Source organism: Megascapheus bottae, chromosome Y (genome assembly GCF_031878675.1).
Source record: "Megascapheus bottae isolate mThoBot1 chromosome Y, mThoBot2.hap1, whole genome shotgun sequence".
Classification (NCBI taxonomy): domain Eukaryota; kingdom Metazoa; phylum Chordata; class Mammalia; order Rodentia; family Geomyidae; genus Megascapheus; species Megascapheus bottae.
This window is the reverse complement of record NC_143548.1, coordinates 8,498,545-8,526,247: the sequence shown is the minus strand read 5'-3', so window position 1 is coordinate 8,526,247 and position 27,703 is coordinate 8,498,545. Positions and strand designations below refer to the sequence as shown.

The 27,703-nt window shown below is 40.6% G+C and overlaps 1 protein-coding gene across 1 annotated transcript; it reads right to left on the bottom strand.

The window, feature by feature from the left end:
* Positions 1 to 13,030: 13,030 nt before the first annotated feature.
* On the bottom strand, positions 13,031 to 23,945 carry LOC150040281 (RNA binding motif protein, X-linked-like-1). The gene is made up of 5 exons (XM_090327339.1): positions 23,840 to 23,945; positions 23,384 to 23,490; positions 20,486 to 20,660; positions 17,952 to 18,104; positions 13,031 to 13,263 (listed from the first exon to the last, which is right to left on the bottom strand). The coding sequence occupies exons 1-5, from the start codon at positions 23,943 to 23,945 to the stop codon at positions 13,031 to 13,033; spliced, it is 774 nt and encodes a 257-aa protein (XP_090183465.1).
* Between the last annotated feature and the right edge of the window lie 3,758 nt (positions 23,946 to 27,703).

Genomic DNA, 27,703 nt, shown 5'->3' with positions numbered 1-27,703 from the left:
AGAGAATGCAGTTCCATCTATAGTTCATATCACAGAGTGACGGAGAGCAGGTCTGGCCTTCCCACTTCAGAAAGAGACATGCACTTATGGACAGACCCCAGCTTCAGCTGGGAGGTGTGTGTGTTTCAGTGAAGTGGAGACATCAACCTTAGCCTGATCTCCATGAGTGTGGAAACATGAGGAGGAATCCCAATACCAAGTGGATGGGTGACTAGGTGTCTGGGTGTGGAAAAAACTCTCCTCTCTCTCTGCATCTCCTCCTTCTCCTTTTGGTCAAGCATCACGTACTGATGCCTAGTGGCATTTGAAGCAGGTGCTATCCACCCTTCTAGCCACTTGTAGTTTTACAGGGCCAAGAGCGACTCCTTCAATCCCAGCCAGACCATCCATGACTCCAGTAGGCCAGGCTTTCCCAGGGCAGGGTCAAGCACACACAGAAAGGGATGAAGACTCCCACAGGTTCCAAGTTGTGAGCATCTCACTCTTGGTGTATGGACAGCTGCACAGTCTGCATGGGCCTGCATTCTTGCAGCTGCCACAGGCACTGGCTTGTGGGCAGGTGTTTCCCAGGCTCAGCTCCTGACCTCCTCTTGCATTACCTGTACTGCTGCAGTCTTGTAGGAACTGCTGGGCTCCTTGAGAAGGAGTTTGCTTACAGGAGAGGGGAAGTGCTTGCTCTGTGTCACAGCAGGGTACTGAGTCCTAGGTCCCACTGGACTTTCCCTGTCCAGTTCTATGGTGCCACAGAGCACAGGTAGAGTCCTTATCAGGATGGTCATTTTACCTGCGAGCACTGTATTGGAGCCTATGTGCAGTTGAAGATTGTAGAGCCCATCCTCTCAGTGTCCCCATGAGAGGGGGAGCCCATAGTTTAACCTGAGTTCACATTTTCTCTCTGTTGGTATTGTCTGATTGGATGCCAACAGTAAGGTGCACTTCCTATCCAAGAGAGCCTGTGCTAGTATGTGCAGTCTGTTTGTGAGCTTAGGCATGCCTAAGTACAGGTGGAGTTTCTGTTGTGAGTGGGACTCCTGGTATGGCACAAAGGCCTGCAAATGAGCTTAGTTGTGAGGATTACACATTTGATATTTCCTGTCCTGTGTGTGTGTGTGTGTGTGTGTGTACACACGCGTGCGCACATGCAGGGCTGTGTATATGCTGGTGTGTGTTTCTGTTTCTTGTTTCTGGGTTTTTTTGGTTCTTTTGTGCTTTATTAGAGTGTACTCAAGCTCCTATGTCCTATGTCTGTCCTAGGGTGTTTGTGTAGCATGGGCGTGGCCCTAGCAGAACCACTGGGCAGAGGTTTCTGCTCACCCAGCCATGACATGGGCTGTGCTTCCTATACAAGAGTAAGCATGCCATTGTGTCCATGGGAAATGGATGGCAAAGGTTACATCTGGTGGTGGCATGCAGGTACAAAGTTGCAACTACTGATGCTAGTTCATCTGCTCCTGTCCCTGTGCCAGCAAATGCATGTAGGCCTCCCGGTTTTATTGCAATTCCCTATGCCAACTGTCCTACATGTCTGCCTGTTGCATGCTGATTTGTGTGGGCCTGCTGATGTGACTATGCCAGCTGACTCAGGTGGGTCTCTTGAAGCCCATGTGCATACTTGTGTGTAAGGGTCCCTTGGAATAGAAAGCCTCTTGACTAAGTTGAGAAGCTGAGCCAGGAATTGGACCCTTACTGGGGAAATAAGGAATACTATGAAACAGCAGTTTTACTTTAACTCAACCCCAGGCCCGGTTTTTGGAAGAATGTCCCTGGACCTCCTATGGAATAATGTGAAAGCACCTTGCCCTCCCTCCTGCCCAGTAATGTGTAACTACATTTGGTAAGGTCCTTTGTTTCAAAAGAGCTGATGTTTTATTAATGGAACCGTACAACTCAAACTGTTTGGGGTGCTTACCCTTAGAAGCCCAACTTGAGAACCCTTTGGGGTCACATTGGTAGCTCCCAAATCTGCACTGTGTCCCTGGCCAGCCAGCTTCTGCAAGACTGTAATAAACTTCTTTGAACCCTAAATTCAGATTGGTGGGCTCATTTTCGGACCCATAACATTGTGTACATGCCTTTTACAGCACCTGGGTCCCATAGTGAGCATGTGCCACCATAGGCATGTGCATCTGATGAAGCATGTGTGCCCACCAGTGCCTGTGAGTCAGTTGTTGTGCCTGCACATTTTAAAGCTCAAAAATTCATAACATAATTGCCGTTTCCACATTAGCATATTATGCTTTAATCATTTTTTCATGTTCTTTTCCTTGAATCATGTTTGACTATTCTGCTTTCAAGATAAACAAAATAATATTGCATCTGTTCTTTTCTACTGGTCACTCTCAAAGTATTGACAAGAATTTGCTCTAGCGATTTAGTTTTGGCCTAGGGCTTGCTCCTGTCCATATTGCGCTGATATCGTTCTTTCTACTACTCCACATAACTTAAGTCACAGGTATATTCCACTATTTTTAACTTACCATAAGGTCTCATACATTTCTTCTTCCTATCATATCTTCAGACTGACTCCTCCATGATAGCTACATGTGTTACGCACATGATCTTTTATGTTGGAACCTTCTATTTTGACAATTACAAGTAAGTTTGTCTGAAAACTAGAGTTTTATTGGTGTGCATGTGTGTGTGTGTGTGTGTGTGTGAGTGTGTGTGTGTGTGTGTGTGTGTGTGTGTGTGTGTCAGGGGTCAGGGTCTAGTATGTAGCTTCATTCTGGCCTTGAACTGTAGATCGTCCTTCCTCAGCCTTCCTAATGCTGGTATCACAAATAGTAACCACCACCATGCTTGGCTTTTCTAAAACTCATAGAGTGTTGTACCATGTGACCTTACCTGCCATTCAGTTATTATTATATAATTATGCAGTTTGGAGTGGTCTTCTATGCCTACTTCCAGATCACATTCATTATTTCTGGGTGCCACCTGGGTCTAGATTTATGTGTGAGTGAGTACTTGGAATGTTTTCCCTATTTCAACACTAGAAGGTCCAGCTTCCAGAGGTTCTCACCAAAAATCACAAACCATTTCTCAGGAAGAAGAAACGGAGTATCTCAAAAGTATACTCTGTGTCACAGCGTCATGTCAGCAGTCCCATACCCCAGAACTGGCCTTCAGCATCACATCTACCAGTGGTCAGAATCTCTACACATGGACAACCCTGGGTTACATCATTGCTGGTATTGTAGCCAGCAATGCTCTAGGCTGTGGCATAAACTGAATCCATGATCTGCCAGATTAGACATGAGGCTGGAGAAGCAGCAGTGACGCTTGCTTCCCACTGATGTGTGTTTGTGGCCTGGTTTTGATGTGATCAGGCAGCTAATTCTGGCTGACATTGAAAGGGGAATGGTAATAGATTTGAATCACATGTGCACCTTGGGAAACATGATAAGGCTACATGTGGCTCTGGTGCTATATTATAGGGTGCACACCCAGACAGGATTAGAAGCTACTCAGACATTCTCAGTGTTATTTTGACTGTAAAGCCAGTAAGGGTAAGGGTAAAGGGAACACCGATGCTGAGCTGTGAAGCCTGGAAAAGTTTGGAGAGGCTAGCTGCCCTCTATCTAGCACTTGGATTGCTGAAAAGCTGTCCATCCAGGGTTAATTCAGACTGCTCTGGAGAGGGTTATAAAACTGGAATGCTGTACCCCCTACCTTAGTACTGGAAATGCTAGCACTTTGGCTTTGAGTACTGGAGATCTTGATAGCTTAGCTCTGGGACAAGATAAGAAGACCTGTGTCTGGACTGTTGCTGAGCCGCAGTCTGATATTTTTTTTAAAAAAAGGAACCTATGTCTCTTGCAAATGCTATTTTTTCTTTAATTGTCATATGCATACTATGGTTTTTCTATGTTTCCATGGTAATCTTCCCTGTGTGAACCTGCAAGTAAATCTGCATGCTGGAGACTCAGGGCCCAAGTGCCTATAATCCTGTGATCCCTCACACCCTACTACTACATATGTCTCTGCATTTCCTAATTTTCTTTGGCCCCTCTATGTTCTTGCTCTGGCTTAATTTGAGATTAGCAACACAGAAGAAAGCCCTGTGCTCAGTATTCTGTCCTTGATTAGGGTAATGAGAGTGAAGACAGCTCACTAGTTATGCAATCAAATGAGAAGCTGGTTTACACCTAAATCAAAGGCTCAAGGAACTTCAAAGTCACAGGTGAGCAAAAGGTCCACCTGGGTTCTTGCAAATAACTTGAACCTTGAGATCAGTGGGTGCTCAGAAAACTTCACAGAGAAGACTATGAGTGGCATGCATTTACAAGGGCTACAGAGCCTTCCAACACCTCCCTGAGGAACCCTGCCAGACCTTATGTATCAGTCCCTCCACCGCCTGGTAGCTACTTCCAACTTGCAGCATCCAGAATCAAGCTGCAACTTAGAACTGGAAAGGACTTTCTGATCCCAGCCATGGTCACCACTGAAGTGAGAAAGGTTCTGTTCAGGGCTGCCACTTCTAGAGAACTTGTGCTTATTTTTGGCTGGAGGGGGGCAGGGAGAGTCAGAGACAGACAGAAGCTTATAAAGACAGATAACATAAACATTGCAAATATTTTCATAGAGCTCTAAGGTTGGGGTCTTGGTTGTGTTTAAAACCTAAGGACACAGGGAACCCTGTTTTAGATAGCTCTCTTTTTACTCTACCCTCCACTTAGGAAGACTCACATGATGCTACTCAGCTTAGTCTCATAGTACTGACTACACAGTACTGACTACTGCCACAGGACTATAACCTAACTCAGTACCTGCTATTTGGGATATTCTCAATGCTGTGTGTATGTGTGTGTGTGCGCGCACATACGCGCACACACAGACCCATACACGCACAAACACACAGCTATGTGTTCTGATGAGTGGAAATGCGAACTCCATAAATATTTGCAATCATGTGAAGTTATACACTATATTTAACAATGCCTTATATAAAGTACAGGGAAAGAATATGGAAAGATTTCTCAGTGACTGAGTAATGGAATGGATTTCTGAAATTTCTGTGATATGTTTTGTGAAATCAAATAAAATGATTTGGTGTTTCTTGATGGAAAATGGGTACGAAGGCCATCATAAATCAAATAATTTGTGTAGTCATATGAACCTCAGGTATCTTCTTGACAAAGGCATCTGTGAGGAGAGGTGGAAGCTTATGTGTGGAACAGGTTCACTTATCCTTGAGAAACCATCAAAGTACTCATACTCTCCTGATTCTGTGAATGGCCAGGAGAATCTCTGTGGAAGGGGAAAGATCCTTGTTAGGGGGCTGGGAGTTTGGTCTAGTGGTAGAGTGCTTGCCTAGCATGCATGAAGACCTGGGTTCAGTTCCTCAGTACCACATACATAGCAAAAAGCTGGAAGTGGTGCTGAGGCTCAAGTGGTAGAGTACTAGCCTTAAGAAAGTCCAAGGACAGTGCTCAAGCCCTGAGCCCAAGCCCAGGACTGGCAAAAGAAAAAGATTCTTGTTAGAATATTGTTTGCATGGGCTGGGAGTTTGGCCTAGTGGTTAAAGTGCTTGCCTAGCATGCGTGAAGACCCGGGTTCGATTCCTCGGTACCACATACATAGAAAAAAGCTGGAAGTGGTGCTGAGGCTCAAGTGGTAGAGCTCTAACCTTGAGAAAGTCCAAAGACAGTGCTCAGGCCCTGAGCTCAAGCCCATGACTGGCAAAAAAAAAAGAATATTGTTTGCATGGCATTTCTCTTGTGTGCCTGTTTTTACTGCATGGGACTATGCAGGGTACACAAAAGAAAATGCTATGGGAACTTTTCCACATAGGGGAGTGCCTTCCCATTCATCCTTTCTCAGAAAATCATGCTCCCGAGTCCACTTTCAAACTTAAGAAATCTTACTGATGATGGGACCTAGCTGTTTTTCTCTTGCAGGGAATTACATAAGTTTTGGGAATAGTACTTTGCTTGTTGTCATCTATTTCAGCTCTAGATGTCCTGGATATTTCTAACACAATGGATGCACTCACCTTAAGTTGGGTCTTATCTTTAAGAGAAAGCAATTCTAAACAGGCCTTCTATCTTGGGGAAGGATTTATAATTACCATCGCTTCTGGATTTTATTAGTGTACTTTATTTCCATACACATATACAGTATATTTTTAATAAATCCACCTGTTTCACTTGATGCACTCCTCTCCCCAAACAATTCTACTATGCTTCATTAATATTTCCAGGCAAAAATATGAAGTGTTTACATTGTTCTCAGCCATTTCTTTTTTTCACTTTCTTTCCCTTTCCATCCTCAGATAGCTCTGTGTCATACTCAAGTTTTTTTCAAACTCAAATATTGGTACTATTCTTTAAGTTAATTTCTTATTTATGAATAACTCTGCAAAAAATTCATACAAGACATATCACTTCATGCAAGTATTTTATTCTGTCCAAATACAAACACACATGGTAACTTATACACAGAGACAAATCACAAAATATATGAACATTCAAAGTCCCACACAAATCCCAAAAGGTAACAAGAGTGAAGGGATGAGAGAGCAGTCAGCTCTAAATAAATGCCTCCTGAAGAGACTTGACACATGACTCTGTTCAAGGAGATGGTTGCAGACATGCCTAAAAAGATTAAGGCAGAAATCCAAAAATGAATCTGGGAATATAAGCAGGAAATTTACCAAGGAGTTCCTTGCTTTTAAAAGAGAAGTAGACAAATAGACAAAGTTTAAACTTCCTTAGATGGAAAGATGAATGCTAGCAGAGGAGACATGATGGGCTCAATGTCCACATTGCAAACTAAAATGGAAGCACTGAGCAACAGATTGACTGAGATGGAGGACAGGACATCAGAAACAGAAGATAAGACACAAGGGCTGGAAGAGAGAGCCATCAGTCTGTAAAAATCAGTCATAATTCACCAAAGAGAAGCCCAAGAATGGCAGACTCAGCCAAGACATCTCCTCTTTGTGTAATAGGAATTGATGAAGGGGAGGAGCTTCAAACAAAGGGAATGAAACACTTATTCACCAAGATTATAGCAGAGAACTTTCCTAAACTCAAATGGGAAAATATTGCTCACACCTTCAGAATGCCTAATAAGCAAGACCCAAGAAGGAACTCTCCTAGACACATCATAGTAAAAACATTAGACTAGAATAACAAAAACATGATCCTTAATGCTGCAAAATCAAAGATCTTATTAGAATCACTGCAGTCCTCTCTATGCAAACCCTAAAAACAAGAAAACCTGAAGACCAACAATTGCCAACCCAGAGTGATATATCCAGCATTTACAATTGAGGGAGAATATTTCATTTGAAAGAGAAGCTATATGAATATATGCACACTAAACTAGCATTAAAACATATTAAATAATCAAGAACAAATTTCTGAACAGCAAGAATTCCTATCAAGAAGCTATCACCAAAGACTTAGAAAAAAATCTCATGAAATGAAATAAGCCAGACTCAAAGGAACATAGACTCAGTAGTTTCCCTCATTTGTAATAATTAGTATAAACCAAGGAAAGGGAAGGGGAAAAACAAGATGAGGTGATGCGGTCAGGGGAAGGAAATGGGGACCAAGACATGAGAAAGGGTAGCAATGTTTGTGAAGTAATGTATCTTCTATCTGGTGAATATAATATAACCCTTCTATTAATTATAATAAAATATATTGAAAAAGCTATCACCTATAAATGAATAGGCACCAAGGGGGGGGGGGAGAGAGAGAGAGAGAGAGAGAGAGAGAGAGAGAGAGAGAGAGAGAGAGACAGAGAGACAGAGAGACAGAGAGACAGAGACAGAGAGACAGAGTGACAGAGAGAGACAGAGAGACAGAGAGAGAGATAGAGAGAGAGAGACAGAGAGAGAGAGACAGAGAGAGAGAGAGAGACAGAGAGAAACACAGAAGGAAAGATAAATAATGACAGAGGACGCTAACCACTTCTCCCTAATTTTCCTAATTATGAACATGCTGAACAATCCAATCAAAAGACACATAACAGCAGATTGGATTGAGAAGCAAGATCCACCAAAAGCTCACTGAAACTATGTATTACTAAAGAGGTCAATTCATAACCAGAATATTACGGTTATAAATGTTTACTCCCCCAACATGGGAACACCTTAGTATATCAAGCAGACTGTCTTGGAGTTACTTGATAAGACAGACTCAAACACAGTCATAGTGGGAAACTTCAATATGCCACTCTCACCAAAAGTCAGATAAACTCAGCAAAAGATAAGACTTCTGTGAGCTAAATGACACCATAACCTAGCAGGGCTTAATAAACAGAAACAGAGTCTTCTACCCAACAACAAAATGCTACACATTTAGCTCAGCAGAACTGGAACACATTCCAAAATAGATCACATACTAGTTCACACCAAAATCTTAAGTAGATACAAGAGGACTGTTGAAATCCCCTGCATGCTAGCTGATTACAGTGGAATCAGAATATTTCTAATCAACATAATAAAGGGTAAAATTTATTCATATGGACTAATAAAGATTCATATGGACTAATAAAAGGCCTAGAATAGACAAAACAATTCTAGGCAAAAGAGCAATGCAGATGGTATTACAATTCTAGACTTCAAAATCTACAATAGAGCCATAATAACAAAAACTGCCTGGTATTCGCACTAAAATAGACCAGAAATCAATGGAAGAGAATAGAAGATCCAGAAATGAAACACCATACTCTAGTCAACTTATATTCAACAAAGGAGCCAGATATATACAATAGAACAAACAAGCCTATTCAATGACTGGTGCTGGGAAAACTGGGTAGCCACAGGCAGAAAACTAAAAATTGACCCTAGCCTTTTGCCATGTACAAACATTAACTAAAAATGGATCAGACCTGAAACCCTGAAACTGTTACACGATAGAGTAGGAGAAACACTGGAACTCATTTGCACAGGCAAAAACTTCCTGAACAGAGTCCCAGTGTCACAACAGTTTGGAGAACAACTTGACAAATGGGACTACCTAAAAATAAGAAGTTTCTGCACCGTTAAAAGCATAGCTACTAAAGTAGAAAGACAACCATCCAACTGGGAAAGACAATTACCCATAATATATCAGACAAATGCGTAAGATGCAGTATCTACAGGGAACTCAAGAAAAAAATCCCCTCCAGACTCAACATTCCAATCACTAAATGGCCAAGGGAACTAAAGAAAGATGTATCAAAAGAACAGGTTAAAATGGCACAAACAACAAAAAAAGAGAAAATGCTCATCATCCATGTCGTAAAGGAAATGCAAATAAAAACAACGCTAAGATACCGCCTTGCCCCAATTGGAATGGCCAATATTATGAACTTGGACAATGACACATGCTAGTGGGATTGTGAAGAAAGAGGAACCCCACTTCACTGCTGGTGGGATTGTAAACTAGTAAAGCCACTCTGGAAGACAGTTTGGAAGTTGCTTACAGAACTGAAAATAGACCTCCCCTACGATCCCACCATACCATCCTGGGCATCTATCATAACAAAGTATATGATAAGGACATCTGCTCAGCCATGTTCATCCCTGCACATACTTTGTTTAGTCCTTTGCACCTTAGGGATTTCCTTGGGAAAGCCATCTGTGTAAAGAAGGTACATGCACAATACTCAAGTGTGAAACAGGTTCACTTCCATATCCAGACCATCACCAATTCTGAAAAACCATCAAAGTACTCTTACTCTCCTGAGTCTGTGAAGAGCCAAGACTCTCCGTGAAAAGCTAAACAATGCTCTTACAATACTGCCTGCATGGCGTCTTTCCCTTGTGTGCTTGCCTGCATTTCTACCAGTTTACTTAGGACCATGAGTGCATAAAAGAAAATCCTTTGAGATCATTTTCCCCAAGGTGAGTGCCTACCCTTTCATAACCCACTATATCTATTAGCCAGGTAATATCCACTTGTGTCAAGTGACAGCTCTCAGATAAGTACATTGTGCTAGGTAGTATCAGAAAATTAGTATTTGTCTAGATTTATTTGGTTGTAATGTTTTCCAGGCATCCCTTTACAGCTGCCAGTGGTAACATAAGGGCAGAAGCCCAAGGCCTGTCTGCATTATCAACTCATGCCATACCTGGAGCACAGGGGACAGGGAATCCAGAGACAAACTGCTCCCAATCAGTGTGTTTTCCATAGAGTAGGGAAGACTTAGGCATATTTGTCTTTGCTACTTGACACCAAGCCCTTGTCTTATTGCAATAAATACAATGAACATATCAATGCTCACAGTTAGAAGAGGCTGGATCTACTGAGTGCAATGGTTTGTGAAATGTATGTATGCTGCCAGGACTTCAACAATCAAATGCCCAGAGTTTCTTCAACTGGCTACCTACCTGTCCACATATGGCCAGTTTCTATTGAATGGTTGAGTGCGGTCACTTGTGAATTATTGTCCTTGATATATATGGTTTTACTATTTATGGAACATGCAGTAAGTGAAAACCCTAGTGTATCCTTGCTAGCTTTCTTTTCAGATCACTATCCAGAAGCTAGGGCTCTATTCCTTGTTTTACAACATTAATCAAACAGTGTGCAAGTCAAATAGAGAGACAGCATTCCAGATTGCCCAGCAGAGAATTATGGGAAGACACGTTCTTTAATCCTGTGACCCTTGTCGATAAACTGAGATTATGGGTATAGATGCTCTCTCCATAAAGCATCTGAGCTTAAAAACAGAAATTCTTTTGGGTCCTACAGTGATACATGGCCCAAAGAAGGAGAAAACATGGGGTGCTATTCTTTTTCTTCGCATTTGATTTTTGGCCCTAAATCAAGACTAATGAGCCAGTTGCATATGGAATTCACCCAGGGATTTCTGACAAATTAAAAAATGTACACATTAACCACAAATAGTTTCACCTCTATATTCAAAGTCCTTTATCAGTAAAGGCCTAAGAGCACTGAAAAGCCATTGAACCCAATAGTAATCTCTAGAGATTACTGGAGTGATTAGAGATGTGACAAAATGCCACTGGAAAGTCCATCCACAGAAATGTCACAGGATATTTATCTAACAGGAATACAATAAATGTAAAAAAGTTAACTAACCAAAACACTATGCAAGTTGAAATAAAGTTCTCACTTGGTTTATGCATATGTCCTTGTCTTTCTGTGTTTAGTTTGTCCATTTCTCCTTCCCTATTTCTGTGTAATGAAGAACTATGCACATATAAATACATTTATACAGTATGTATGTGCGTGCATATACACACATGTGTACCTATAAGCACAGTTACATGTGTATACCAATAAGAGTATGTGTATATGCATGTTCAGGTATACCTATACATTCATATATTTAGGTACACCTATTTATACATATAGGTGTGTAAATCTATGTGTGTGTCTGTATAGGGAATCGATCCTCATAGGAAGAAAGACTAAACCTAGCAGTATGCAAAGAAAGAACATACACAGAGGCCTATCTCATATTTGTTTTACTCCTGACTTTGGAGTTAGCAGTTCTAGCATGCGCATGTCAATGGCAAGTTTCAGGACACTACTGCTGGAAGAGGGACAGCACCCTGGAGTTCTAATCTCTGATCAGTAAGTACTGCTCCTCCTCCTCTAGCTCCTCTTAGGCTGACCTTTAGTAGAAGAGCCAGTGGGAAAAAAGGAGGAAGACCAAAGAGGTGTTACACGACCTAATTAGGAACACACAAAAATGATTTGGGCTTTCTCTCCACACACTATTACAGAATTATCCTTCTAATAGAATACACACATTCCAGCATTACTGGTCTCCACCATTAATTGCTCTTTGAGTCTTGCCTTCCTCTTTCCAGTCTCCAGGTTGCAATCAGGAATTTTTAACTTCCTGTTTGCCATACCAACCCTCCTGGCTTTTCTTCTTCCACTTTGTTCTTTGACATGTGCATTCAGTGTAAAATCTATCTGTTCTGCTTCTCCCCAAAATATTTTAGTAAGCATCAGTATTGTTTTATAATATTTGTTGATCACACTCACTCAGTGCTTTTCCATTTCTTTCCCTCTCCATCCTCAATTGTGTCTCTTTCATGTTTACTTTTCCCTAGGTTCAAACTTAAATTTTGGTACTTTTCCCAGGTATGTGTGAGGTAACCATAAACTCATACAGCAGACAGCAATGTAACTATGTACTTTTATTCTATAAAAATACCAAAAGACAGGGTACCTTATACAACACAAATAACACAGCAAACTGAGTAACAGAAAATACTGTTGGAGAAGGAGTCCAAACATGTTACTCCTCTGAAAACCTAGTGCACTGTTTAATAAAATGAATAAAGGGGGCAGAAACCTGTTAAGGTGGGTGGGAATATGAATGTAGGAGAGACAGGTGGGAAAAAACAATCATATTCAATGCACATTAACAAAACCTTAACTATTTAACTTGAGAGTAGAGATGTGGTGGGGAAAATGATTGAGAAGAAGGGAGGGGGCAACATTGATCAAAATGCATTGTACTTGTCAGGCTTGGTGTCTCACATCCATAACACTAAATTATTCAGGAGCTTGAGATCTCAGCAGGGAAGCCAGCTTGGAAGCCTGGGCAGGAGAGTCCAGAAGATTCTTATTTCCAATACCGCTCAGGCCTTGAACTCAGGCCCAGACACTGAGTTCAGGCCCAGAACAAAGCACACAGAGAGACGCTTGTATGAGCACCCATATCCACACGCTCACATTCACCATACTGATAACCAGACTTACATAATCACAACCTCTTTTGTAGCTCCTACTAATAAAATTTTAAGTAATGATTCTGACATTTAATCCCCCATCCTAACTTCTTTTTCTCAAGAAACATAAACACCAGTGGATTATTCAAATGTACTGTTTATTCAGATGAAATATACCATTTTTAACGTGAACATAAATATACGCTGTTCCTCTAAACCAAAACATTTTTAGAAATACTCACTTAACATTGAAAAGTACTATTCTACTTTTCTGTTGGAACATGAAGTTTGGCATGCAAGTGAAAATACTAATACTTCTCACTCCTCTTATAAGCCTTCCATCACAATCTCCCAATCTCCCGGGAACCTACACTCACTGAGCTACATTTGTGACTCATGAGGAGCCTGGTAACCCCTCTTCTGAGAAGGAAGAGGCCCTGTTTGTCTCACACCATATTCGCGATCATGAAAATGGGTATCTTTTTGGCTGTTTGCAGCATTTCCATCTCTTCTTCTGCATTCGTGTTGTGAGCTGCGGTTATCATCATAACGACTGTTTCCACCAAAGGTCCTGGTGAATTCTCGTATAGTTGGTGCAGTATGGTGATTCTCTGCTGCAAGATCAAAGATGAGATGACATACTACTGTATGACAACACTGTTTTTGTATCATGCATGAGTTTTAAGTAGCACGTCTTGAAATTCTTAGATTTGACATGCTGAAACTTGACAGAAATTTGAATTGTTCATGTTATGTCTGCTTCATAGAGTTAAGTACTCTTTTACCCTATGCTGTGACAATTTTCCTTAAGGTAAAAAGTTATGAGATACCTTATTCAGCTTTAAAATCGTTCTAAGGAAAAGTGATTAAGACATCACAAACATACTCAAAGTAACCAAAAGCTGACAGTAGATAGTAGTTTTCTCTGCTTAGGTAGCAATGTAATTCTGTCATTTACATGTCAACACTGGACTCTTCCTCACCACAACAGTCACCTATGTCTTGATGCGAACCTCCACTGGAATGATCATTTCTACCATGACTCCCATCATAGCCTCCACGATCACTAAATTTAAAACAAAGGCAACAATCAATACAAGCATTACCAACTTCAGTTAGCATACTTAACAGAACGGGTAATACCTGTAGCTTTTAGAAGTACATTTTTCTTTAGAGTAGTAACCTCTATAACTATTGTATGCATATTCTCTAGGTGCTCCAGCATAACCCTTGATGTCTCGAGAACTCAGGTGGTCTCCTCTAGGGTAATTCAAAGTAGAAAATTAACTAACAGAACTCAAACAACTCTTGAAAAACAAGGAAAGTTCCTCCAAAGTAAAAATAGACAGATGAACTGAGTAGATGTTTCTCCAAATCACATAAACCAATGCCCAAAACACATGTGCAACAATTCAGAACACAACAGACAGCAAGAAAAATATGTATTCATCAGAAGAATTTATGCCTGTTGTTTCAAAGCCTGTCATTTTGTTATCTTATTTACCGATCTTTAATAGAATACGTATTGGCACTTGGTGATGCATAGTCATCTCTCTCAAAAGAGACTGGAGTTCTGCGGGGCATCATTTCATAAGTTTCTCTCCCACACGACAATGAACCTTTAATTTTAAAATGCTGATGTCAGGTATTTCATGTTGAGAATGAATGAAATAAAATGAAAATTTAAACACTGTTCTATCCTATGAGAAATATTTTTAAAGTATTTCAAAATATACCAACTTACTCCTCTCTCTAAAATGTTACTTCCTAAATGTAATTTCTTTTACCTTTCCTGTGTAAACATACAATTTAATCACTGTTAGTATAAAGCACCCAAAGAACTTTAACTCCCTTATCAATGTGCTCCTAATGTTTTTAACATCTGTTGTTTCTTCTCATCTACCTGTTGTCAGGAATATTATAAACCATATGTAAATATGTGACATAATCATTCATATGTAAAGAAACACACATACTGGTATGTTTCCATACATGAAAAATATACTGAATATACTTCATCTACCACACTTTATCAAACAAGTGCCTTGTGTAGATGTGTATCTCCCACTTCACTTATCATGTATACCCATTACCTTCTTTAGTAGTGTTGTAACTGGACTTTGCTGTTTCAATATCAACACAATCCTTCAAGTGCAGTGAGGAATGTAGTGCCAACATAATGGAAATTCTCTTCTAATACTTAAATGTTATTACCATCCTGGCTAAATTCGTTTGATAGCTCCTCAGAAAAAAACTAAGTTTATACATGTTCTTACTTAAATTGTCACTTATCGTTTCAAAATACCATTTAAAGCCTCACAGTATACTTAGAGAGCAATTTGTTGCTTGAATGAGCAAATATTTTGTAGAATACATTAAGAAACATAAGATAATCTTCTTGATTATAGTAAGGTTACATAAAATATCTAATAAAGAAAATACACTTATCACACATCTCATCTGACATAGCTTACGAACATGCTGCATCTTTTGGATGGAAAATAGCTTAGTGTACTTAGAAAAAATGATATTAAGTGAAATAAGCCAGACTCAATGGAACATAGGCCCAATAGTCTCCCTCATTTGTCATAATCAGTAGAAACCTTGTTCTCTCCTAGCAGAGATTTACAATAGAACAAAATCTAGAGACATAAGGCCAACTAGTATGACAGTAAATGTAAGGACCATCAGGATAAGAAAGCAAAAGCCATATAATGAGTGATTATTGTCCTTAATGTACTATCCCTTGGTTATCTCATATTGTTATAATATTTCACCTTGTTATTTGATATATTTTATATGTGTTTAATTGGTTATTTGAATTGGTAGGGAAGGGGGAAATCAAGATGAGCGCTGAGAGGAGGAAGGGAAATGGTGACCATGTCATGAAAAAGGGTATCAATATTTGTGAAGTAATGCACCTTCTATCTGGTGAATATAATGTAATCAATTACAATTACAATAAAATATATGCAAAAAAGTTTACATAGTACAGCTGCTCATGAATAAGTTTTTTTCTAAATCTTAGATGTTCCAATTTGAATAGTTCTTAAGATTTCAGACGTCTTTATACTTTTTTCTAGACCTGTCTTCAGAGATAAGGACAATATTCACTTAAATTGTAAAAAATTAATGCTTTGTCCTTACATTTAAACAATGTTTTACCATGTTTATTTTTTTCTGTTCATTTAGTGTGTCTATGAATTGATATGAAAATATAAGAGCAGAAAACAGTAATGCAGAACATCCACACTGTTTATTATTTAATTCCTATTAAAATTTAACTCTCCATTCTCAGCTTACAGAAACAATTCACCTATTTCTGAGATAAAAATGATATACTGGGGCCAGGAGTTTGGCCTAGTGGTAGACTGCTTGCCTAGCATGCACGAAGACCCAGATTCAATTCCTTGGTACCACATCCATAGAAAAAAGCCAGAAGTGGTGCTTAGGCTCAGATGGTAGAGCACTAGCCTTGAGAAAGTCCAAAGACAGTGCTCAGGCCCTAAACTCAAACTCAGAACTGGCAAAAAAATGATATCCTGACTAGGTATGGTGGCTCACATCTATAATCCTAGCTACCCAGGTGTCAGAGATCTGAAGATCACTGTTCAAAGTCAGCCTGGGAACTAAAGTCTGTGGGACGTCCAGTTAACCACCACAAAATTAACTGTCCAGTTAACCACCACAAAATCGCAAGTGGTACTGTGGCCCAGGGGTGGACCAGCAGCCTTGAGCTGAGCTCAGTGACAACTCAGAGGTGCAGAGTTCAAGTCCCATCATTGACAAAAAAAACAAAACTGAAATCTTGTATTGACTTTTCACATGTAGAATACTGTACATGTACATTCATTCTAATTTGTCCTCATTTGGGGGCTCCATAATAAGCTAGTGGAGCAAGATTCCCTTATTTTATGCTAATTTAGTTTCCTACTGTATGTCAATATTATGCAAAAGTTCACTGATACATATATGTATTAGTACACAGATACAGAAATGAAGATATAAATATCTTTAGTATGTATTTAATATGGAATATACATACATGTCTTCTAAAATCATGTGTAAATAAAAATCTTCACAGGATAAGTTACCTTCCTTATTCCAAGACCTAATCTATTTGATTACTGTTTAGTCTCCTAGTGCAAATATGCTGGTTGTTTATGCCTTCTACATGTAAAATGTAAATAGACCATAAAGTTCCTTCTTCCCAATTCAAAAGTTAAGCAAAAGTCCTAAGTTTATGACTTCCAAATTATTGGCTATCTTTTCAACTTTATGCAGTATCTATCTATACTTTTATCTCTTCTACTCAATCCTCATTTCCAGTTTTGCTACTTTAGACATCTCAGGCTTACTTTGAATTCTGTGCTCAAGCAATTTCAGTGGGTCTATTAGGCATGTTTTGAGACTATAAATGAATGGCCATAGTGATTTATGTGCTTCTTATTGAAAAATGAATTGCATTTTGAGATTTACATGCAACTAAATAAATCTCTTATCACTTCAAGTTTGCCTGTTGTGATTTGGAATTTATTTCAAATACCATGTAAGTTTCTAGTGACTTCTTTTCTGCTCATGACAAATGATGTTTCACAGTAAGTTCATCCTGTATCATTTCATCTTATTATTCGTTCCTTTCAATGACACAATTCTTGGCAACATAAAGTGGATCACTATATTATGCCTTGATTTTGCTTTACTTAATCCAAACCAATGAGTCACGTTAAGCATCACTGTAACATGGCAAATGTAACTTGTAATTTTTACATAAAAATACAGATAGTTAATGGGCTTCCTATGGAGGTTAAGACTGATTATCATATTTGGGTTTGAGAACTATTTAATAAAGGACTGTCATTCAAATGAAAAATTTCTTTTACCCATGGCACAGAATTAAAACCTAGAGCAGACATACAAAAGAAGAAAACTCTCCTATGGAGAGCTCACATAAATTATTGAAAAGAAACATGAATAGCAGAGAATCCTGATAGAAATTTACACAGAAATTCTCCAAGAGATTTGAAAGCAAGCACATCTTATAATGGTAGTAAATTGACTATTACACCAATATCCTGAAGAACTGATTAAAACCTATAACCATCAAATAGATATGTCTTAGAAATCTCAAAGATCACCTGATAAGGAAAGCACAACTGAGCTCTCAATCAAGTTACCCACACCATTCTCACCACCTGTTTTGTTTCTTATAATCAAAGGACTTACCGGACCACAGCTTCATCTCATTCATATGATACTATACTCACTCACAAGAAGCTCTCTTTTACTAGGCAGTAGATACCTTGTTCTCCCGCTTTAAAACTGCTTCGCACTGCAGCAGAATGATTAGATCTTTTAGGAGGAGGACTGCCAATTCTAGGAAATGGGTTTCTTTTAACTGGTAAGGGTCTCCTGGGAGAGCTCATGTTGAAATTGGGACTATATCTGCTGCCACCTGAATTGAAAACAAAATCTTCTTAGTTAAGGAACTACTATTTTACCTACCATTGTTTAACTTCTATTGATAAGTATTAAAAGTGCTATGTAGATGTAATGTAGGAATAAAGTCCCATCAAACCCATAAAACTGAGAATTACCTTTTTATTTTCTTACTTTCTTTTTTTAAAGCTTGAGACTGGAACTCCAACTTGGTTCCTGATGCATTTTGCTCACTGGGTGTATTCTACCAAATGAACCTCACCACTTCCAAACCCTAGAATTACATTTTTTTATTCAAGAGCAAGTTATAAAACTACCTCCAAATGCCAGTTTTTTGCCAGTCCTGGCTTGAGCTCAGGGCCTGAGCACTGTCCTTGGACTTTCTCAAGGTTAGAGCTCTACCACTTGAGCTTCAGCACCATTTCTGGCTTTTTCTACATATGTGGTACCAAGGAATCGAACCCGGGTCTTCGTGCATGCTAAGCAAGCAATTTAACCACTAGGCCAAACTCCCGGCCCCCAAATGCCAGTTTTAAAAAGAAACTTTTAAAGCCTGAAGACACATTTAAAGATATGTGAGAGAACTGGAGAGTAAAGAAATAAGGAGAAGAAAGCATTACAACAATGTTGTACATGAAACATTAATTCTACTGATCTCTACTCATCTAAGTATGGTGTCAAAAACATGTTTCTGAACCCATTACTGACATGAACTCAAATCTCACCTACTGTAAGTTAAACTAGAGTATATAAGACACAAAAATGAGGCATAAAGAGAGAGTGCCCTGTACAGAATGTATATACAATGAACTGATAAAAGTAATCCTTCTATCACTTCTATTCTTTCTGTGTAACTGGAAATAATGTGTCCTTTATCAGGGCTGGGTGAAATTCCTTGAAAAGAAAAAAAATGTATGCTCATATAAACACAGTGATCCTTTGATATTTGCTTCTCAAGATCAATCTACTGGACAAGGAAAGATGTAAATATATGTATCTTAATTCACAACAAACACTGCATACTTTCCAGAGGAGTCTGCAGTTAATGACTAGAACTAACACTGGGCACTTTCATAAAATAAATGAATAAATAAAATGTTAAGTACATATATCATAATTTCCTTTTTAAAGCCAAACTATTCTTTTAAAAATGAAATAGTCTGGCCAGGAATTTGGTGTAGTGGTAGAGGGCTTGTCTAGCAAGTATGAACGTCTGGGTCCTGTTCCTCAGTACCACATATAAGGGAAAAAAAGCTGGAAGTGCTGTTGAGGACCAAGTGGTAAAGCTCTAGCCTTGAGAAAGTCCAAGGACAGTGGTCAGGGCCTGAAATGTAGCCCAGGACTTGGGAGAAAATAAGTGAAATAGTAAGGACGCCCTTTTACGAATAAATGAAAAAGAAATGTCAAAAAATGTTATAGCTCATTCTCTTCTAGTCATACAACACAAAGACATACAACATGAGTTTTCTAGGTCTTTCCCAAACCAAAGGCACATTTGAGAATGCAAGGCTCTAGTTAGTTCATAAAGTAAATTTAAACTTCAGGCTGTTGCTCAAGCTGTAGACGGAATCACAAAAGAGAACATTTATATGACTTAACAAAAACAAATCAATTGCATGACTAACCCTTCAACTTTAAATATTCACCAGAGGATAGGGGTCTCTCTCTCTCTCTCTCTCTCTCTCTCTCTCTCTCGCTCTCGCTCTTGCTCTCTCCCTCCCTCCCTCCCTCCCTCTGTGTGTGTGTGTGTGTGTGTGTGTGTGTGTGTGTGTGTGTGTGTCTCCCTAGCCCAGGCCTTCCTTCCTCTTTGGAGGAATTCTGTTACTTGAACTCTAGACCTAATTGTTGCATCTGACCTCTGCAGCTCAAGGATACTGCTCTATGATTTAAGCCACAGCACTGCTTCAGAGTGGGGGCTTTATACATGACTTTTTCTTTTCTAGTTGTAGGACTTGAACTCAGGGCCTAGTCACTGTCCTTGAATTTTTCTCAAGGCTAGAGCTATATCACTTGAGCCACACCCAGCTCCACTTCCAGCTTTTTTCTATGTTTGTGGTACCCAGAAATTGAAGCAGGCCTTTGTGCATGCTAAGCAAGCACTTCTACCACTAGGCTAAGCTCCCAGCACATGATGACTTTCAAGAGAGAAAACTTGTTGAATAAGTAAAGGCAAAATTTTACTTTTTGTGCTATTTCTATAATGGTCTGACAACACCATAGTGAATTTAAAAGTATTTTGTGAAGTCAATCTTACTTCTTAAAAAGCTTAGAACTAGCTTTCTTATTAGCAGTAAATTAAAGTTCTGCTCATGAGGAAGTGAGTGAGAATTAATTCTGTCTCTACAAACTTCCTGGCTTTCAATCCTATGTGTGTATGTTTCTCTTTTAAAACATTACCAAAGTTCCCTTCAAACGAAGAATGGCCTCTAGTTCCATCGTTTCCTCCTCTTCCATAGCTCAGAATTCTTTGGGTCACTCTACTTCTTGAAATAGGTGGTTCTGTCCCTCTACCATGATTGGCATAAGATGGTTTGCCAGCTAGCTCTACTTTAATTACTTTTCTATCCAACAACTGAAAAAATAAAAATCAATCATTCAACTGTAATGCAATCTAATTTGCTTTTTTATGTTACACGTCATATTTTTTGCAAATATAAGGAAGTTCAACTTATATGCTTCAAATTAACAACCATTTTCCATCAAGTGGAAGTGAATTCATTTTCCTTAACCTGAGTTAAAAGTATACAGAGCTAATGCACCTTCTATCTGGAAAATATCATGTAACCCTTCCATTAATTACAATAAAATATATATATATATATAAAGAAAAAAAGCTGGGTATTAAAATAAAGCCCTTCCAAAAAAAAGTATACAGAGCACTTATACAGAATACTCTGCTGGTACTGCATTAAGGTGTAACACAGAGGAAGAACTGAATAAAACATGAGTTGGATGAAAGAATAAAACATTAGTGTTCAGAGATGCTTATCTATCCTTCTGCTTGCATTAAAGCAAAATAAATCGTCCATAATTTCTCTTGAGCTGTTAAATATTTGTGTATAGTTATCAAATGAGAAGCCAAAGGGAGTCAATTTTTATAAGGCAGATACATGAAGTAATATCATTAAGGACAAAGAGGAAGGGCTAAAGTATGGGGGCATATAGTAGGCAGAGCTTAACCAATAAAAGAATCACAAAAGATGACAGAATTATGTAAGGAAAAAAGCAAAACAAACTACTCCAGAATAAATAGTGACTTCAAGACTTAGAACAGTGATTTAAATTCTACTTGGGTATCATACCCAGGAGACTCTTATTTCCACTTAACAGGCAAAAATTTAAGATTGACTGAAATAGAGCCACCTGTGTGAGGGGATAATGGAGCAAGACTTGAAGACGTGAATTTCAGTCTCAATATAGACACCAGAAAAACTAAAGAGGCTAGAGATTTACTACCTCTAGAATTTATAATACTGGAAGACATAGATAGACTGTCTTCAAGATGGGGAAAAAATAAGCCATCTATAATCACTACCATAAAATAACCAAGAGAGTGACTTACTGAAATCCTTGTGTGTGAGAAAAACAAAGAATTATAGGACAGAAAGGATCCTTCAATTTCTTCATGTTATTTTCCATCATATCCACATTTCTCAAAAATTCTGTGTGACCCTGCCTATGTGTCTTTTAAAGCTTGGATTTCACAGAAATACTTCTATGATGCTAGGAAAAATCCAGGTAATGTGCAGAAGGAGATTAGGAAGATAAAGGATCAGTGCAAAATTTTCAGAACAAGTTAGATGTCATTGTTAGTTAGAAAACTATAGGTTAGGTTGGGCAGGCAAGAAAGCAGTACTTTCAGCTCAAGAAAATATAGCAAAAGCAAGAGAGCTGGAGGCATGATGCAAGAAGTGAAATTGGCCACAAAAAAACCCAAAACACACTTTACTTAGGTAACTGAAATCCCCTCTGTACATCATCTTTATTACTTACAATAAAAATAATTTTTAAGCATGTAGAGTATCTGTTAAGAAGCAGTAATTGAGTAGACAAAAAAAAAACACTCGGAAGGACCAGGAGCCTCTCTTAGTGGTAGAACACTTGGCAAGCATGTGTGATGCCATGGGCTCTATTCCTCAGAACCATATACAAAGAAAAGCCTGAAGTGGAACTCTTGACTCAACTGACACAGACTTACTCTTGAGCAAAAAGTGTCTAAGGATAGTGCACAGATTCAGAATTTAATTCCCAGGACTGAGAAACAATAATCTCACAGAAACAAACCCTCAGAAATCTTCCCACGTCTTGTAATACATTTTACTTCTTTTCATTGTTGTTTTCTTTCCTAATCTGTTCTGTCATTCCTTTCTGCACTTTTCCAATTTTTATGGTGTCACACTTACAACTCAAGATCTCAAGCCCATTGGACTGCTTCTCTTAACCTTTACAACTTTAGACAGACTTCTAAAACCTGGACTGTTACATGTGATGGAGTCTCATGTAGTTGAAACTAAACTTCAGCAGATTTCAGCCATTTCCAATAGCTAGGATTACACAATGACCACTAATTCCCTGCAAGGCCTAATTGATGGAAAGCTAACATACTATTGAAAATGAACTTGGAATAGGAACATGAAACAAATTTATAGTATCTACTCAATAAGCTGTGTAATCTACTCTTTTCCCAAGATTTTGGTCTGTGTTTGTACAGAGACTTGAATTCAGGACTTGTAAAATCTTGCTCTGGTTTTTCCTAGTCTGGTGTTCTCAGCCTTACTAGCTTTTAATTTTACTTCTTGTAACACATGATAAAAAAATATCATTTTTCAATTTGTTTTTTGCCACTCCTGGGCTTGAACTCAGGGCCTAAGCACTGTCCTTGGGCTTTCTCAAGCCTAGAGCTCTACCACTTGACACTCAGCACCTCTTCTGGATTGTTTTCGATGTATGTGGTACTGAGGAATGGAACTCAGGTCTTGGTGAGTTTTAGGCAAGCACTCTACCACTAGACCAACTCAGGCCCGGTTTGTTTGTTTTAGGTGTCAAACAAAATCATCTGGGGCCTCCATGGCCTGACTGCATCCTCTTTTAAAATGAATCCTAGGTTCATGAACTTTGAACCACAGGTACATGATTGAGAGTCATTTCTGAGTATATTACAACACAAAGTGTCAATGGTGCCATATGGCATCATTATCACCTTTTCATCATATCATCATATTATATCAAATGCAGAAAAGAAACCAATTTTGGCAAGTGTTGAACAGAAGTAGGATGTTGCTAAAAGATGCTTACTTTTCCATTCATCTCTTTGGCTGCGCACTGAGCATCTGCAGGGTTTTCAAAGGTAATAAAAGGAAAGCTTCTAGACCTCTTGGTTTCCCCATGCTTCAGCAAAATAACTGCAATATACAGAAACAGTTTTAACTTCCGTAAGGACATGGAGAATTAAACTTCACACACAAGTGTCAAAGCATATCAAAACTTTTTGAAATCCATCCCTGTTACACATTCACTAATATTTCAGTAAAAACAAGCCCATCACATTTCACATGTATCCACACACATTGGTTATTTTCATCTTCAATGCTATCAGATGCTTAGGGCATTGCAGGGAGTCAGTGCTTCATAGAAAAATAGTATTTGTCTTTCAAGTTTCAAGAACAGACATTATATTCGAACCATTTTAAGATTATTATTTCATGTATTGAACATCTATTTACCCACACAGAGGCTTAAGCAAAGACCTACCTTCTGCTTTGTGTCCAAACACACAAAAGATCCCTTCTAGGTCCTTTTCACTGGTGTCTGCACTAAGCCCTCCTACAAACAGTTTTCTAGGATGATCAGATGCCATCTTTTTCCTGTAAGGTGCACACACACACACACACACAGAAAAAAATCAAAATCCAAGTTTTTCAGTGTGATTAATAGTCAAGTCAAAGAACCTGAAAAACCAGACCTTAATGAGTCTTACTTGAAACAACAAAATTTGTCATAAATAAAGCACGGGTTTCACTGGCCTATTAGGTCAAAGTAAGAAGATTTAGAAGATTGTGATAAATATATTGCAAGTACAAATCTAAGAAATGAAATGTTCAGGGTGTTCTATTTCATTGGAACATGTTATATATTTGTGGGATACAAGAGAGAAGACCAGACTGAGCAAATCAGAGTAGTTCACATGTACAGTGTTCACACTCCATTTCTCAGTAAGAGCACACTGCATGTAGTGTTTGCAGTTTCAAAAATATAAGGACTCATGAACTCTCCATCACCGTTTTATTTATTTATAGTTTTAAACGTTTTGCTAGTCCTGGGGTTTGAACTCAGGGCCTGAGCACTATCCTTGTACTTTCTCAAGGCTGGAGCTCTGCCACTTTGATCCACAGCAGCACTTATGGCTTTTTTTTTAATGTATGTGGTGCCAAGGAATCGAACACGGGTCTTGGTGCATGTAAGGCAGGCTCTGCACTACGAGGCCAAGCTCCTGGCACCTGTATCGGCCTTTTAGATTGACGTTTGCATCCTCAGCAGTTCACAATTACTAAAGACAGCATGTAGCCGTTAACTCCAGCAAGGCAGGCAGGAAACAGTTCCTCTGGGAAGTTCTGCAAGATGTAGGCACGCGTCATGTATGTTTCCTCTGTCTCCATTTAACATAGCCCTGGTGAGACTCTGCTCTCCAGCTCAGCCCCAGCGAACCAGGAGTGGCTGCGTGGCTCAGGTGGTTGAGCGCCACAAGGGACAAGAGGTCAGGGTCAGCAAATAGGCCCAGGGTCCAGGCCCGACCCACCAGCCACCCCCACCCTCCACCCCAAACACAATGACACACCCCCACCCCAACTCATCACCCAAGCTCAGCACCACACCCCACGCCCGCAGCACAGCACCACCTCGGGTGCTCCACCCCACCTCACCACCCCGGCCTCCACCGCAGCACCCGCCATTCCCGCTTCACCACCCACCCCACCTGACCACCCGGGCCTCCTTCCACCGCCATTCCCGCTTCACCACTCACACCCCACCTCACCACCCGGGCCTCCTTCCACCGCCATTCCCACTTCACCACTCACAGCCCACCTCACCACCCGGGCCTCCTTCCACCGCCATTCCCGCTTCACCACTCACACCCCACCTCACCCCGCACCCCACCTCACCACCCCGGGCCCTCCACCCCGCCCCAGTCCACCTCACCTCCGACCGCACGGAACCGCACACCGCACCTCCCCAGCTGCCCCTCCCACCGCAGCGCACTGCACCCCGCACCCCACCCCTCGGCCCCCTCACCACCCAGCCCACCGCACGTCCCGCCCCGCCCCCCAAAATGGCGGACCGTGGTTTGGGCAAGTGGGGAGAGCATTCGCTGTGGGAAAATCCCCGTCGCAGGAAGCCAGAGCCCCTCGCAGCAGGCCGAAGGCTTTCTAGACAACGGAGATTCTCCGCCGCGGACGTGGTTTTCCGCTGCTTTTCCTCGGGGACACCACAGAGTGTAAGCCCATTCCCCACTCGGGACAACTTCCAGCTCCGCGGGGTTTCCTTCCACGGAACCGGGCCCCAAGCCGGCTTTTAGCAGCCTGTGAGGCCCCGCTCCTCCCGACCCCCAGCCAACAATACCTTTTCGTGCACAGGTGAATCAGTGTCTACCGTGCTGAAAGGATGTGTCTAGGACGTCCGGTAAAACCTGAGGTACAACTCTTACAACGTCGGCGCCACAACGATTTCTCTCTTCACGGGAGAGGATTCAGCTTCGGACAGTCCCTGCCGCCGCTCAGAAATCGGTGCTGTACCCGTGTTCCTGTATTTCTTACCTTCTTTCCGGAGTCTCTATGGTGACGCGATGACCCGCTTCCCGCTTCCCGCTTCAGCGACCGCCCCCGCCTCGGCCCCACCCATTTGGCGTCCTGAAGGTCCCGGATGTAAGGGGCCAAGCGGTTGAGGAAGTCGGCATCGTGGGCGCTGTAACACGAAGGGGTGGGCCGCCGAGGGATTCTCGAGTTTTGGGCTCCACCGCGAGGGGAGGCAAAAGTAAAATGAAATGCTCAGTGTGAATGATGGTCCTTCTTCCCTGCCATTCCTTCACTATCAGCAAAGCTTGAGGAAGAGCCAGATGGCCTGGTACTAAAGAGCCGGTGAATCCCCCCGCCAAATATTGACATGATGTCCTCCCACGGGCCTCTGCCGGAGTACGACACACCCCAAAACGAAAGCCAGGAATCCAAAGCCTCCATTTCTTTCCTTCCACAGCCTGCCGATTAATTCCCGGTGTTCTTTTCTCAGTCCATGCTAATGTAGTAGTTGGACCCAAGATCTTCTCTCCTCTTAACTTGCGGGGGGCCTGCTGTTTGTGTCTGTACAAGTACTAGTGCTCCTCCAGTACTCATCTCCTGGCACGTTGGTTCAACGTGGAACCCTACTGCCCAGTCTCAGCCTCCTGAGGACCGACGCTCACAGGTACAGACCCACGGCGTCCTCCTCACCCTTTGTATCCACACCACTTCTGAACACGGACACTCCGCATCACACTGTTCGGTACTTTGCCCTACATACTGATCTGACAAGCATCGTGTATTGACTTATTAGCTTCAACACTTGTTCCCTTCAGAGAAATGACACCACTGCAACTGACGGTACATAGAATTGTATGCAGTTGCCCCGCTTTTAGAACACTGCATTTAAAATGAAGGTACTCTTCTGACTTGAGTACCATATCTGTGCCATGTATCCATATCCATACCCATATATACGGCATGCATATATACACATACATCTATATGCATATATGCATAGGTATGCCTATGTGTGTACATACGTGCACAAATTTCCGTATCCATAAACAAGCCATACGTAGATACATGTATAGATCTCACTGTGTACGTGTGTGTCTCTATGTGTGTGTCTGTATGGATTTATGCCTTTCTTTCTTTTTTCGCGTGAGTCCTGGGGCTGGACCTCAGGGCCTGGGCCCGGTCCTTGATCTCTGCACCCCTTCTGTTCCTTTCTGTGTAGCCGTGGTACCTAGGAGTCCAACCCCGAGCTTCCTGCATGCTAGACAAGCACTCTACCACAGGGCTTCACTCAAGGTCCAATTACAATATTTTCTTATCAGAGGTCCTTTACTAGTAATACATTCTTCCTCTTTCAACCTTATAAGATGTGTGTACTTCACGTTGTATTTCCACAAGTTCATAGTTATCCATTGTGTGCACATCACCGGAAAATCCGCTAGCCTCGTTGAAACTGTTTCTTCTGCATGTGCCTAGTGATAGAAACTCCGGTGTTACTTTCTGTTTTTCCTTTCCATTTTAGATCTGATTCCACCAGATTAGCACATTACCATATTACCATATTTTTCTACGTGTGTATGTGTATATGGAATGGACCCTCCTAGGCAGAAAGACTTTAGTCTATGAGAGTGTAAAGAAAGAACATAGGTGCTTATCTCATACTTGTTTTACTCCTGAGTGTGGAATTACCAGTTCTAGCATGAAAGCAGCAGTTGTACTGCTGAAGAGGGACAGCGCCCTGGTGTTCCAATCTCTGATCTCTAGGTACTGCTCCTCCTCCTCTAGAGCCAGTGGAGAAGAAGGAAGAAGAGCAAAGTGATGTTACACG